The 15456-nt window shown below is 35.1% G+C and overlaps 2 protein-coding genes across 4 annotated transcripts; both read right to left on the reverse strand.

Annotated features, from left to right (window-relative positions):
• On the reverse strand, positions 138–3896 carry LOC109703684 (putative B3 domain-containing protein Os04g0676650). Its single transcript, XM_020224398.1, has 9 exons — positions 3628–3896; positions 2731–2988; positions 1988–2112; positions 1779–1895; positions 1194–1286; positions 893–993; positions 760–806; positions 610–686; positions 138–471 (listed from the first exon to the last, which is right to left on the reverse strand). Exons 1-9 carry the CDS (start codon positions 3815–3817, stop codon positions 349–351), a joined length of 1131 nt encoding a protein of 376 aa, XP_020079987.1. The 5' UTR covers positions 3818–3896; the 3' UTR covers positions 138–348.
• LOC109703522 (transcription factor SRM1-like) lies at positions 5394–10769 on the reverse strand. Of its 3 annotated transcripts, XM_020224157.1 has the most exons (4): positions 10402–10769; positions 10070–10232; positions 9553–9942; positions 5394–6232 (listed from the first exon to the last, which is right to left on the reverse strand). In XM_020224157.1, exons 3-4 carry the CDS (start codon positions 9924–9926, stop codon positions 5731–5733), a joined length of 876 nt encoding a protein of 291 aa, XP_020079746.1. In that variant the 5' UTR covers positions 9927–9942; positions 10070–10232; positions 10402–10769; the 3' UTR covers positions 5394–5730. The 3 variants fall into 3 exon arrangements, with proteins under 3 accessions (XP_020079746.1, XP_020079744.1, XP_020079745.1); XM_020224155.1 differs by having other exon boundaries at positions 9553–10232; positions 10402–10768; XM_020224156.1 differs by having other exon boundaries at positions 9553–10232; positions 10396–10768.

Here is a 15456-nt window from a genome sequence, read left to right on the forward strand (position 1 = left end):
TTCATGATAGGCATCTATATAAAAAATAAAATAAAATAAAAATAAAACCAATCGTCCTTAAAGTATATGAGTGAACGTTGGAAATTTTGAATGGTACACTTTCTCAAATGCATAATTGTTAATTTGACCCCAAAAAAACTCGACCATCATTGTAATATACTTTGAAGAAGCTTTAGAAGGAAAATTACTCTATTCCAATCTCTGCTAAAGATGGAAAAAGTATGAAAATCTAGTTAAGTTTTTCTTCCAATACTCTTTCCAGTATGAACTAATCTTTAAGGTATTAATTTTGGTTATATTTGATTGATCACAATTCGCTACGAATCGAAAGTTTTCGCTCTCTATCTTTTAAGTTGTTGTCGACGCCGGAGACTCGCAATCTCCAATTTTGCTGCATTCCTTCTTGCAGCTGCAGTTGAATGTGTTCGCAGACGCCGAACATTCACGAGCTCTCTTCTCTCCTGTAACAATCTTCAGAAGAAAAAAAAAAAAAATCAATCTTAATTAGAACAAACATTCCTCCAATATTGTTCAGTTTATCATATCACAAATTTTGTTCTAGTGTGACAAAATTTTATCTGTACATAAAAGAGAAGGGCGTAAACTTACGTAATTCCCCGACGCTGAGCTTCTGTAGATGATGAAAACGTCGCCCGATTGAAGACAATGCGCCTTCACGAAATCACCTGCAGCGAAGGCAATATACGAACATCATGCACGACGTAATAAATTCTGAAAATGCATTCAATTAATGCATACCAGTAGCTTCCAGAATATACATTCTGCTTCTGTTGTTTGGCCAGAACCTGAAAGTAATGTAACTTAGTATTATATCGAAATAATGATAATAATAGAGGTTTTTTATGTTCTCTACAGTAGTACAAAAACTTACCTATACTTGAATTTCCATGCAACAGGAAGTATTAGATCATTCATGAGCAGCATTATTCCATCTCTTTCAATCAAGGGAGGAAGATTAGCTTCTGCTTCCTTCTGTAAAGTGAAGTTAATTTATAATTTCAAATTAGTGAATCAAATTGCTCATCTTTGCACATTGTATTGTAGTTAGAGAATTCTCGATAGGTTCCACTCCAAGATGATAATCAGTAGAACTGACACAAATTTCAATCTTTTCGAATCAAAATGTTTCGTTAGCGAAAATTTTACAGAGCACAGATGCAGTTCTACTTTACCTTGGGCAGTACTATTCTACCAACAGTTCCGACATCGCTCTTCGTCAGCTCTTTGCGCACAAGTAGTCGCAATTCACTACCTCCAAACTTAAGCTAGATCACAGAAAACATAGTAAAGGAATTAGTATATTTGTTCCTGATGAGCATTGACCGTATCATAACATGAAAAGCTACTCTTATCCCCATAGATGAAACTCCAAATAATGCAGCTGAATCCTTTCAAAAAATTAAAATTACCCAAACAAAAATTCGAAGCTTGTCGAAGAAATGTAAACTTGCCTATGTCAAATACGGTCGTGTAATATAGCATCGAAGAATAATTAGTTCGTAGCGTTTTTTAGGAACAAAAAGTTAATCAAAAAATTACATGCTGAATCACATTCTTTCGGAATCAGTTGGAGATTTTTGTTTTCTAACAGTTTCTTATGGAGATCATATGCTTAAAAATTTTCATGTAAAGTTATATGTTAGAGATCTAAATGAATTTATCAATAGTTCCATTTTCCTGTTGCTGGCATCAGAAGACGATGAGAACAAATAACTTCAAAAAACAATCATGCTGCACAAAGTAAGCATGTCTCATACATCATCGCGCTTTCCCATAGAATTGTGCGAAATTGGAAGGCCATAAATTTGATGAGTTCGCGGCTCTTCGCATGCTTTGGACTGGACTACTCTGCAGCTCATACTTCTCAGGGACTCCTGAAAAGCAGCACTATGCTTAACAATTGATATGCAAAGCATAAATGATGGATTCAAAGATAGTAATCACATGATTCATTTGGTACTATTACCTCTGAATTCTTATTTTGCTTGGCATATGAAGGTTCATATTGGAAGAAATTCATAAGCATGCCTTTTTCTGATGCAGGACAGAGCGGCGGAAAAGTCGGCGGCACCCGCAAGACAGACCTGACATCTGATGCAGAAAGCTTCAAGATAGTTCATCACAATAAAATGAAACTATACAGAAAGAAGTTGCATACTCTTTTTTTTTAAAAAAAAAAAATTTTGAACACAGAAGTTGCATGCCTACTGTAAGTTAAGAAGTGTTGTCATTCTATATCAGGAAAGTGTAAGTTGCTATTGCAGTAAACACCTCTTTTGGCGGTATTATCGTAAACACTCTAATAACGGCTAATATACGCAAGCACTTTGTGTTATAAATTTTCCAAAAATACAATGATCAATATTAGAATCTTTGTGGCAAATTAATTACAAAATGTTTTTCATTATTCACCATTCTTTGACAACTTAACTACTTAAAAAGTGAAATGCTATGTTGTACGAAGATCGACTGTATATGACGAAATTATCCCGACTTCTTGCTATTTACATTGTTGTGTCAATTAAGTGGTACTATGTTATTTGAGAAACTAATTATTGCAATTGAGTGAAAAGAATTCGATCACCGAAAATTCACTTCTATTCTGAGATCCACTAAAATCAAAAACTATATAAGAAAGAGATGCCAATTCAAGTGAAATTTTTAATAAAACAGTAAACGATAAGTCTAAACGCATTTAGAATTTGATACCTGATTGCATATAAAGATTGTTGCTGTTGATTGAAGAGCAGCTTTCTATGAGAGTACTACAGGGATTTCTCATGTGATCAGTCCATGAATTCTGATTCGGAGTGATATTTGGATAGATTCCATTGTAAAGTGATGATGCATGAAATGCATATGTATTGTTCAGCATCTGATCAGTTCCCCATTCTTTAGTTGCCGCTGAAAATGCTAACGGAATTTGGCATTCAACATTATCAGGAGGTTGTTCACAGAAACAGCAACCTGCTGCGACAAAAAACACCGACGAATCGCAAATTTGTTAGAATAGAAATACCTGCATTATAGCAACCAATCACTGACTCTCGACAAACATCGATCGTCAACTTCAACGCTGTTTTAAATATATGAATAGTAAAATTAATTTAAGTTAACATTAGATGCAAAATGTGGTATGTTCAACTCAGAATCAAGTTGATAAATAGCAGTTTTTTTTTTTTTTTTTTGTGTGTGTGTGTATATATATATATAAGAAAAAAGATAAGCCCAAATTGCACCCTTGCCATTTTTAGTGGCATGGTATATCAAAAAGAAAATGGTCAAATATTTATACACAAGATGCATCGTATATGTATAATATGGAACACATCTCGCATAACACCACGTGGTCTATCAGACGTGCTCCAAACAGTGTTTAAAAAGCGCGCGCACAACGTCACGTGGCAGTTTCTAAGCGGTTTAAAAAAGAAAAAAATTTATCAGATACGATCTCACTTACATGCACTTTTAACTACAATCTTAAAGCACTAGTAACATCCGAGAGTACGCATCCTCACTCAGACGTATCTGATAATTTTTTTTTCCCCCTTCCAGAGACACACCCTATAAACTTTGTAAAAAATGTTTTGAGAAAAAATTTGTGACCTGATTGGATCAGCTGCGATGATGCGGGAAGAGAGAAGTTCTCACTGGGCGCAGGGTGGAGGTGGCCGCATAACAACCCCTCACTCCTTTCTATGCGGTCGTCTCTTTCCTTGGCGATGGTATTACATGAAGCCCTCGACGCCGAAGGCGGTTTCCGCGAGGACCCTCCGCCCGATCCCTTCGTCTCCATCGGTGATGGAGACGGAGAGTGTAAGGGCTTAAAGAAGTAAATTTGTGTGTGTATATATATATGAGGATTTAAAGCAATGAAGAAGAAGAAGAAGAAGAAGAAGAAGATACCCTGTACACATGCAATAGTAGAAGAAGGTGATATATATATGTATATATATGAAGGTTTTTTTTTAAAAAGGAAAAAATAGCTAGGGTTAGAGAGAGAGAGAGAGAGAGAGAGAGAGTAAACGCACCAGCCGTTTTTCTCCGAGCCTTACACCATTACTACACGGGAGAGGGAGAAATGGAGAGCTTATATGGAAGGCTAAATTACACCAGTGGTCCTCATACTAATATGTAATTGTAATTTGCTCCGCAAACTTCAAATTGTTGCTCTGCTACGATTCTCATACAGTCACGTATCGATATATTTAATATAGAGTGGTTTGATATATTTGTATGCGTGTTTAAATTGCCTTGTAGATAATAGATAGGAGACTCTTTATAGAAAACTCAGAATAATTCTTATAAAGTTACTACACGTCGGTACATACGTACTGTCTTTCTGATATAATAGAACGTTAATCTGTACGTACTTATTATTTACCAATTGAATGAAGAAAAGAATTCTACCGAATCATAGCTGCGCCATCTAATTTATTGTGTTTATATTTTTTTTATTATCTTAAGATTTTAAAAATCTATATAGTGAAATTTTAATGTTTTAAGAACAAAGTTTGAGAAGTGAAGTGCAATTAGTAGTGCGAGGGCTATTGTGAAATTTCACCTGAGGATCAGCTATTTACCAAATTGTAGCAAAGCGTACTTCTTACCGTTCGAAACGTTGGCGCGTGGAAGTACTTAGCGATAGTGATGACGTGGCAGTTGTACGAACGGGTTGGAGCACGGAAACGATGGGGTACTTGGGCAAATGGGAAGAGGCTTTTTCGAATTCTCCGCAGGTTAATTATGGTGCGGAGAAGGGGGGGATACATCACACATGAGATGCTTTAAACGCGGGGCCCACCGTAGTGAGCTGTACGGATCCTACGTGGCGCGATTTGGTTGGGGGGCATGTGAGGTTGCTGTCTCTGAGTGTGCAGTTGGGTCAAAGGCGTTCGTATTGGACATTTTTTCCAACTTTGCATGCATGCACCGGGTGCACCATGCGCCACCGCACTTTTAAAACGCCTATACTTTTTTTTTCGTGTATCAAATACTGCTTCGTTTTAACACTGCACGGTCACAAATATAAATTACTAAATATTGGATGCGGTGTATGATATGCACAGATACATCTGGTACAGGCGCGAATGAATTATGGTAATTAGAGAAATAGCTCACGAACTAAATTTAGAGTTGGTCAAGCAATTGAGTCATTCGTTGTATCTGAGACCAAACAAGATTACAGCATTAAAACAAGCAGGTGTGCTCTAGTTATTGTCTCAGGCCAAATAGGCAATCCACTGTAGCTAGAGGTGTCAACATATATATATATATATAGGATGAAATTAAAGGTAAGGGAAAGAAAACTAAGTGCCTGTTTAGCTCCGCTCTCGCAGGATCGATCGGCACGAAATGCGATAGCTCATAGATAATACAAGTAACAAAGGAGAGTTTGAATTGATTGGTTTCTTAATCTCACAATCAGATTTTCGATTCTAGCATCTGTGATTGATTCAACATAAACAGTTTTGAGCGGCGAAACCGTATTTCACTTGACTTACTGATACCTTATTTTACTCCCACGACTAGCACATGAGATGTACAAGAATCTATCGGTCTTATTAAACACGACGCACAAAATCGAGAAAGCCCCTAAACCAGACTGCGTACAAGAAAGTTGATCTCGCGCATCCAGCTTATTATACATCGAGGAAGAGAGTCCTGCAGGAGACTCATGTGATGCATTCGAAAATGTCGAGCTGGTACTCATCGGTGACTCGACGTAGGAGGCATCTGGTAGTTCATCGGATTCATGTTCACCGGTGCACCAGGGACTAAAGCCCCGCCAACTGGGGCCCGCACCCCGTAAGCCATATTGGGCGCGACAGGAACGGGAAGAGTAACGGGAGTTCCTACCGCAGATACTATGGGGCCCCCCACCGGCTGCCCTATTGTTGTACCATACACATTGACTCCGGGGGGCCCGCCAGGTGGCTGAGAGGATTGCTTCGAATTTTTCGCGGAGTTCACAATTTGACCATTTGTTTGACCGGTGATAGGTCCCGGAGGAGTCGATGCGTCTCCATTGCTCACATTGGTTATGTCGTGGATGCTTGATCGCCTCCTGTCTTTGTTCATCGAGTTCAGGCGAATAAAGTACTTCTGAGCGTGGCTGGCCACTTGCGTGGGTGTCCTAGATATTACAAAGTTTCGCGAAATGCTCCTCCAATCACCTTTGCCGTATTTATCAAGCCCGAGAAGAAATAATCTGCAGGATAGAAATCAGGCAAGAGAGGACGTAAATGATAGTGATGATAACCCTTGACTAAAACAAGTTTTGTTATCCATTACGAGAAATCAGAAAAAGCAAAAGTCAGAAACAAAACCCTTGCGCAAATTCAAAGACATACACTACACATTCTCCTATTTCCAGGGAACATTGCAACCTGGGAACAACGTAGAATGCACAAATACCGAGTTTCAAATAGGAATATTCATAACTCTAAAATATTTGCTATAAAAAAAGCATACACTATGCTCACACAAGATTACTGAGATCAACATTTGAGAAACATATAGTATCTTATTTGCCCCTTAAAACTTCGTATGTATCTGATTTACTCCCGTTTCCAAATTTGCCCCTGGAGCAGCGCCAGTTTCTTTCTAATACGGCTGTCTCTGAGGGTTTATTGGGGAGATTTGAAAACTTAGGTATATTTGAAAGATAAATATTTTTTAGGGGTTTATAAGAATAACCCCTTTGAAAAAAATACCCACATAAGGATGACAGAAAATCATAGGGCAGTTCCATTCACATGATAGAACAGACAAGGTTTTTTTTTTTAATCAGTTCCCAAAGTACATAGCCATACAATGTTGCACCCAGTTAATTGTTATAAATGATTTCTAACTTGCCATATCTTGTTGCCCCCAGTTAATTGTTATAAATGATGTCTAACAAATGAAAACACCAGCAATGACATAGTCCTGAAGTGCCAGGGGAGAAGAAGAATAGGTAGAAATAGAACAAAGATGCGAAAAACAAACAAACAATTCTCACATGACGATGGCTAGATTAAATTTCTAGTTGTCATCTTATAACAACATTCATTTTTCCCCAGGGTTTTAAATCTAGTAAGAGGCTTTCTCATTCATTTGCAGTAAGGAACTTTCTGTAATTATGATAAATTTCCACTTTGCAAACATACCTATGCAAGTATATGCACATATACATATGTGAACACATACGTACATTACACAAACTTGTTGCGCTGCCCTGTACGTTGACTTGAAAATGTTCGAGAAATAGAAATTTCGGATGCATTCTTTTGCATATAATCAGATGGCGAAAAGGAAAAACCTACGCACCTTGATAGATAAGAACTAGAACCTGCTTCTCTAGCTACAACTTCTACCATAGTCTAGATTAAACCAAATTCCTAGTAACCAGCAGACAAAAGAACGTTTCACCAATGCACCATTGAGGCCGAAAAAAAAAAAAAAAAAAAAAAAAAAAAAAAAAAAAAAAAAAAAAAAATCAAGATAACATTTCATGAGGAAGGACTCCTTTTTAATAAACCAATTCCTTCTTTTGCCTGAATAAACTAATCTTCCTTGAGTATGACTGTATGACCATCCTTGGATTAGAACTATCTTCTTTTTTTTTTTCTTTTTTTTTTTGAGAGAGAGGAAGGTAGTATGCTACCGCTTCATTCATTAAGAGATTGAACTTAGCAACAAGGTTGAGACAATTAGGCCTCAAGAAAAAAAAAAAAAAAAAAAAAAAACAGCTCTCTAACGCAAGCAGTGTGAAGCCCAAAGGTCTCTGAAGGAACATATGTCAGCAACCAACAGGTTCNTATGATCAGATAGACATCTTCAAACCATAACTGGAAAAACAACTCCAAATAGGACACCATACATGTCCAACAAAAAAAAAAAAAAAAAAAAAAAAAACAGCTCTCTAACGCAAGCAGTGTGAAGCCCAAAGGTCTCTGAAGGAACATATGTCAGCAACCAACAGGTTCAAGGGGAGTTTCTTGTTTTCAAAAATTTTTCTATTCCTCTCCAACCAGATTGACCACCACGTAGTCGCAATTGTAGCAAGCTCACGACCCCCTAGGGCACCGGCTTTAAGGCTACTTTCTTCCCATAGTCGATTCACAGAGTGACATAGGTGTAGGGACGTCTTGTTTGGGAGCAAACTCCCAACCAGAAGTCTAGCAGATTCAGAGATTGTAAGACAGCATTTCTTTTTTAGACCTTAGAACTCACTTCCAAATTCTCTCCCACCCCCACTCCCCAAAAAAAATAAAACTCATTGTCGTTGTATCTCGTATGCCCAACGATGTAAAATAATGTAAGGTGTTACTAAAGTGAAAACTATAAAACATTTTGTCAGAGAATACCATGATATATCTGGTTCATGCAACATCATGAAGAATGTTGACAAGATAGGGTGGCAAAAGTGGAAATTCAACACAACAGCCAATGGATTTCCTTCTAATTACTTGAAGGACAAACTTTATACTGAGAAGAGGATATCATGGCCTTAGGAATAAACAAGTTCGAAGCCTAACTATCTGATTTATTATGAAAACAACTATAAGAGATGCAAAACAACTTAGCATAAAGAACTATCACTAAATCTGTAATTTTGCATCAAGAGACCATTAATGTTTTGTTTCTGAATACCCTTCAAGTTACTGAGCAAGGCAGAGAAAGACGGATGCGCCGGTATGCCAAGTTTTCAAAGCATTAAACACTTGATAGCTGCAACATAAGAGACTGTGTCTATTTCCTGCCGGACCCATCTAGGCCAAAATCATAGAAAGTGTAATATTCAAATGTTCTATGGAGTACAGGGACTTTTCAACTAGTTTGACCATTTCAATTTCTTAAAATGGATAAGATGAAGAAACAATAAATTTGACCTACGACTGAAAATAATGTAGATCTCAACATATTCCGAAAAGAAACAGAATCTCTCAAATATTTTTGCCCAAAAGAGAAAAAGGAAACTCCCAACTTGGAATTAGAATTGATGCTAGGGCAAGTAATTCTCAATAAGTTGCTAAAACGAGTAATTAGTCAGCCTTCTGGAAATTGCATAGCCACAGTGAAGAATTAAACTGCTAAGTTGCAAGATTGAGGATGCAATCTTTCCCAGAAAAAATGGAGAATGAAGTGACAGTTCAAAGAAAGAAAGGCCTCGTAACGGCCATTTAGAACCGGGTACCATTTAGGCATGGTAAGGTCCTTTTAGCACCCGAAATCATCTAGAATGAAATACGGAGCAGTCAAAACACCTAAAAGAATTTTTATTTAAGAACAAAGTTCTTCACTGGTAACTGGCTTGGTGCAAGTTAATACTACCAAATAACTTAGTATACAGATCTACACAGTGAGCACTAGCATCTATTCTTCGGAGACAAATATGTGACTAATTAAGAATGTCGAGACACCAATCTCCCAATAAGCAAGTGCAACAGTAAATTCTTTAACAAAATTAGAATTCTAATGCCACTTACGTTTTTTTTCTTTTCCATATTTTAGGTAATAAATATTAACATGAAGGTTTAAGTTCACCTGTGCTCATCCTCAGTCCAAGCTATCCCTTTACGGCGCTCTTGGTCTGATCTCGAACCCTTCCCACCATGACCAGAATCACCATGCGAGTGCCCGCCCTTTTTCCCACTGCTTCCTTCATTCGCATGGTCGGCACCTTCTGAAGACGAAGCATAAGACGGCAAGGGAACGCGGCCCAACTCGATGCTGCTGATGTCGTCGACTAAGATCTCATAGTGAAGCTTTACATCTTCTAGGGTTTTCCCGGGGACAGCCGCCAAAATTTTCTCCCACCGGTCGCTACAATCCTCCGGCAAAGTCGCTAGGGCGTTCTCAAATGCCTTTTCCTGCTCCCTGCTCCACGAAGAGCTGCTACTCGATTCTTCCATCACCATATTAGCTCACCGAAACCTTTGCGGCATATAATCAAACAGTAGGTGTGCGAAACAACATCTTATGCAGCAAAAGATGAGATTTTTCACGTCGAAAAAAACCTCCAAGTCTCAAAATTGGAGAAATCCGGATCTGGGTTACTCACCAAGTGGCATAAATAGCTGGGAAACCATGCAGAAAAGGTGTTCGAAGTAATGTTTTCACGAGCAAGTGAGCGACAAACGCGTCAGAGGATAGATGAAAGAGGATTTGCATAGCTCAACTGTGCCGCAAAGAGCCAAGATACAATTTTGCGCCCAAATTTGGCCCTAGAACAACAACACGGGGCAAATAAGAACACAAACAAATTGGGAATTTCTAGAGAAGTAAAAAAAAAAAAAAAAAAATCAAATTTAAAAAATTATAGGCCAATGATTGAATCCACCAAATAATACATCCCAAAACACAAAACAAAGAACAAGAAGAGATTACCCGTACCTGGAAATGGAGAAAACAAGTGGGGAATTAGGGTTTTTGGAGCTCGAAATGAGTAAAAGTGAGCAGGGTCCCCAGCGAAGGAACGCAACAACAGGGATAAGAGATTTTAAGAACCCAAAAATATCATGCTTTTTTTTTCCTCTTATTTTTTTAAAATTTTTTGACAGTGAACTCTGAAGTAAACAAAAACTTGGAGAGAGAGAGAGAGAGAGAGAGAGATCTACAAACAAGTCAAAATCCAATTTTTTTCACCCCTTTTTCCCATCAAATATTTCTAAAAATAATAATTCTTATTTAATAAAAAAAAAATACCCACTTCTCCAATCATTGAGATACATTTATAATTAGCTTTGATTGCAAACTCCGCCTACTTTTTCTTTTTCTTTTTTTTCCCCTCAACTTCGTAGCAATCCACCAAAGTATATAAATCCAAAATGTTGATTGCAACACCAAAACAACATCTTTTTCACGTCCCTTTCTAACACATAAATAAACTTTTAAAAAAACAAAAAATTACTTTAGTAAAAACCCCAAAATTTACCAAATTTTACCAAATATATTGCGCACAATCCCACTGTGGGCTTGTACTTTTTATTGCCAGAAATGGAATGGAGGGGAGGAGAAAAAGTTTCCAAAAAGAGAAGTGCGAAAACCTAAAAAAATTGTAAAATTAAATAAATAAATAAATGGGAAATGGGGTCCAATTCCCCAACAAAGACGAATATTTTGACCGGATTAATTGAAAAAAAATAAATTAAGTGGGGTTAATTTTGGGTTAGGAATAAATTGGGAATTACATAAAACAAATAACTCACAACACAAAAACACAATATTTGTGTTGGATAAATCTTTCCAATTCAACTTAAAAAAGCTGGTTTTTTTAAAAAACTCTCCAAATTATAGTGATAGATTTTTATAGCTCTTCTAATCCGACAAAATATAAAAAATTCGAAACTCACCCCCTATCTTAATCTTTTGCATAAAAAAATACCCCTTTTAAATATAAAATTATGTATAATATCAATCTATATTAATACGAACCAAACAGATATATTTTAAAAATTCAATTTTAGAATAGTAATTTTTAAGAAAAAAATTACTAATGAATTAACACCCATAATATAATTATTATTTTTAATTAATTCATATCTGCAAATTTACGAGTGTGGTGAATACCAAGTTTAATTATTTATGTTTTTACATGGTAAGCATGTTGTCTATAAGTACACAAAAAAGTGAAAACAAAAATAAATTATAACTCCTTACAAGTTGGAGCAAATCACAAGTGGTCAATCCCGTGGTCAACGCAAGGAAAAAAAAAAAAAAAAAGCTCTTTGCCCTTCTAGTTCACTGATCACTATAATTACAATTATTAATTAATTAAAATGAGCCAATGGTACTTAGCACAGTTAGTCAAAATCTTAATTATTGATATCCAAAATTTCAAATTTTAGCTCATCTCATTTTTTTTAAAAATAAACAAACCAATTAGCTTGTTCTATAATTACGATAATTACATATGCGTCTCACACATACTTATCCTTCGATACCGTCGAAATTTATTAATAATGTTTTAAAAATTCAAACTAGGTGATATTTGATAGTGATTGTAATTTTTTTTTTTCCTTTGGTGTAAATTTTTTTAACTTGTTTTATTAAGTTTTTTTTTCACTTATAATCAGATAGAAGTTTTTAAAACCCTAGCATGCAAAGAGTGTAAGATGTACAGTTTATTTCGAGTGTATAAATTAAATAGCAATTTTCTTTTATTTCTCCATGGTTATTATTTATGCTTGTCACAGATTTTATATTATCTCACTATCTTTGTTTTTTTAATACAATGACATAATCTCACTATCCTATTCACATGCATCTTGTGCTATTAAGCCCAGGTCCCCTCAAATATAGGCCATTTTGAATAAAACTTTCATATTTCTTTTTTCTATTGACACTTTTAATTTTTATTGTTTTTTAACAAATTAAAGTAATCTTTTTAGTTAAGTTACAAATTATATTTAATTTCATAGCTCTATCAACTATTTAGCTATTAACTAATTAAATTTACTTTGGTAATGAGTTATTAAAATCATTAAAGTGCTAGGATAGCAGATAGCACCAATAAAATCCTAGATTTATTTAATTAAAATTACTCAATTCAAAAAGTCAAAGATTAAGAGAATTTTAATATTATTATTATAATAATAATAAAAGAAAGTTAATGAGTCATTTCAAATTGGAAAATAGTTCAATTTTGCCTAGAGAGAAGGAGAGAGAGGAAAAAAAAGAAACAAAAATTTGGTGGGAACAGTCTCTAACTTGAGACTGTGTAACGCACTGTTTATTACGTGGAGTTTACAAATTTATTAAATAATGGATTGGACGGTTCTGACTTTTGAAGCCATTCCTAAGGTTTTAGCATGCTACTCATTTCGTTCATTTTTTTTAGCAATAAATTCATGTGAAAATGTGAAGTTGCTAGACTTCAAACTTGAAATCTTGAATATCGACTGTTAGGTTTTTGGAAAAACTTCAAATACCACCCCTGTGGTTTCACATTCCCTCACTTTAGTATCCTGTGATTTAAAATATATTAATTTAGTGTCATGTGGTTTCATTTTTAATCTTTTTATTATCGATTCCACTTATTTTTTTGTTAAATTAATAATAAAGTTAAAACCAAAGGATACTAAAGTGAATATTCAATAAACTTATATAGGGTATCTAAAGCATTTTGTATATAATATAATAAAATATTAACGAAAAAACTGACAAAAAAATAAAAATGAAACCACATGACACTAACTTGATACATTTTAAACCACAGAATACTAAAATGAGAAATTATGAAACTATATAGATAGTATTTAAAATTTATCTAAAATTTTTTGTCACTTGCGCTAGAATATATCAGTCAAGGACTAAGGAGTAGCTTTAAAGCACAAAAAACCATGTCATGTGCACACACCCTGTATCCAGTTTCAAGGTGGAGTAGCTTTAAAGCCTATAAGATCATGTCATGTACACACCCTGTATCCAGTGTCTAGATGCAGGGTACTCCAGGAAATTTGTTCACTACATGCCAACTTGAGCCCATACTTTCTCTTTACTCATCCTATCCTCTATCTCTTCCCCCCCATCCAACAAGAGAAAAGCTATTTAACTGTTTCCTCATTTAAGAAAAAGAGACTGATCGTTCCTAGAACAAGTGACAAAAAATTTGATGATTGATATTCGAGTTCCTAAGTTCGAATCCTAGTTGATTCACATTTTCAGCTAAATTTATTTTTAAATAAAATAAACGAAGCAGGTAGCGTGCTACCTATCTCTTTCAAAAAAAAAAAAAAAAAAGAGACATCAAAATATTATGTGTGGGGGCCAACTTTATTAGAGAATTATTTGGATTTAGATGAGTGTTACAAAGACCTAGCAGTGGGTTATAAACAAGCACTTGACTTAAAGAGAGACAAAAATTACTGATTAATTATGAAGATTCTTTCTGTCCTTTAGGTTTTGTCTCAATTTAATCCATGCATATATATATATATATATTTTGTATAAGTTACGTAATTAGTAATTGTTGAGAAGAGAAATGATAAATCTTTCCTAAGAGTATGTTACTAATTAATTTATAACCGAGTGAAAAGAGTAAGAAATATATATATATATATATATATATATATATATATATATAGAGAGAGAGAGAGAGAGAGAGAGAGAGAGAGAGAGAGAGTTGTGCTGGTATGCTTATGGAAGCACGGAGGCCTCCATGCTTCCAAGTCGTTTTTGATGTTGGGACTTTCGAATCGACGATCGGCTCCGTTAGATTTGATCTAGAGTATTTGAAGTACCTAGAAAATAAATTTTGCGATTTTTCGATATCATTTGCCTAGTGATCGAAGGGGCTCAAAACCAATAATTTTAACAGTCGTGGTGAGCCGGTTGTAAGTTTAATAGTGTAGAAATATCCAAATCACGTGAAATTTTAATAGAAATTTCTTTGTACTATATAAAATAAGATCAATATCTTCGATCTAAATTTTTAATGTCATATCATCACATTTTGTGAAATTTTTATTTTCAGCCGTTGATTTTGAACCCCTTCGATCACTAGGCAAATGATATCGAAAAATCGCAAAATTTATTTTCTAGGTACTTCAAATACTCTAGATCAAGTCTAACGGAGCCGATCGTTGATTCGAAAATCTCAACATCGAAAACAAATTGGAAGCACAGAGACCTCCGTGTTTCCATAAGCATACTAGCCGCACTCTCTATATATATATATATATATATATATATATATATATATATATATAGTTGAGCTCGAATGCTCTCAAAAGCACCAACCTTTGGTCTTTTGAGTTTCTAGTCCTTGGATCTACTCCTTGAATATTAATAATTTTTTGATCAAATACTATTTCACCTACCACCACTTACCACCATTATCTTAACCCTACATCTTTCCATCCAATAGCTAAAAACTCAAAAGCATAAACCTCTTGGTACTTTTAAGAATATTCTAGCTCATCTCTCTCTCTCTATATATATATATATGTATATATATATATATGTATGTATACCTTTTTATCATTTTCTCTTGTTGTTTGTCCTTGGACTGCATGTCCCTCCAGAAATGTCGAAGACCTATAAATAACTTGGATAAAAGTTCAGTGGGAACTCTCTAATGAATTTGTAATCAGAGATTACTTGAGGAGGCTTCCTTGGGAAGCTCACTATAAAGTTTTTTGGGTAAACTTCAAATGCCAACCCCGTGGTTGGTTTTGCACTTTTTCACTTAAATACTCTCTGGTTTAAAGTGTATCAAGTTAGCGTCATGTGATTTCATGTTTATCTTTCGTTAGATTCTTCGTTAATATTTCGTTAAATTATATACAAAAAACTTCAGATACTCCACCTAACTTTATCAAATATTCACTTTAGTATCATTTAGTTTTAACTTTGTCACTGATTTAACGAAAAAAATTAACGAAATCGATAATTAAAAGATAAAAATGAAACCACAGAACACAAAATTGATACACTTTAACCACAAGG

The sequence above is a fragment of the Ananas comosus genome, linkage group 25 (assembly GCF_001540865.1).
Source record: "Ananas comosus cultivar F153 linkage group 25, ASM154086v1, whole genome shotgun sequence".
NCBI classification, from domain to species: Eukaryota; Viridiplantae; Streptophyta; class Magnoliopsida; order Poales; family Bromeliaceae; genus Ananas; species Ananas comosus.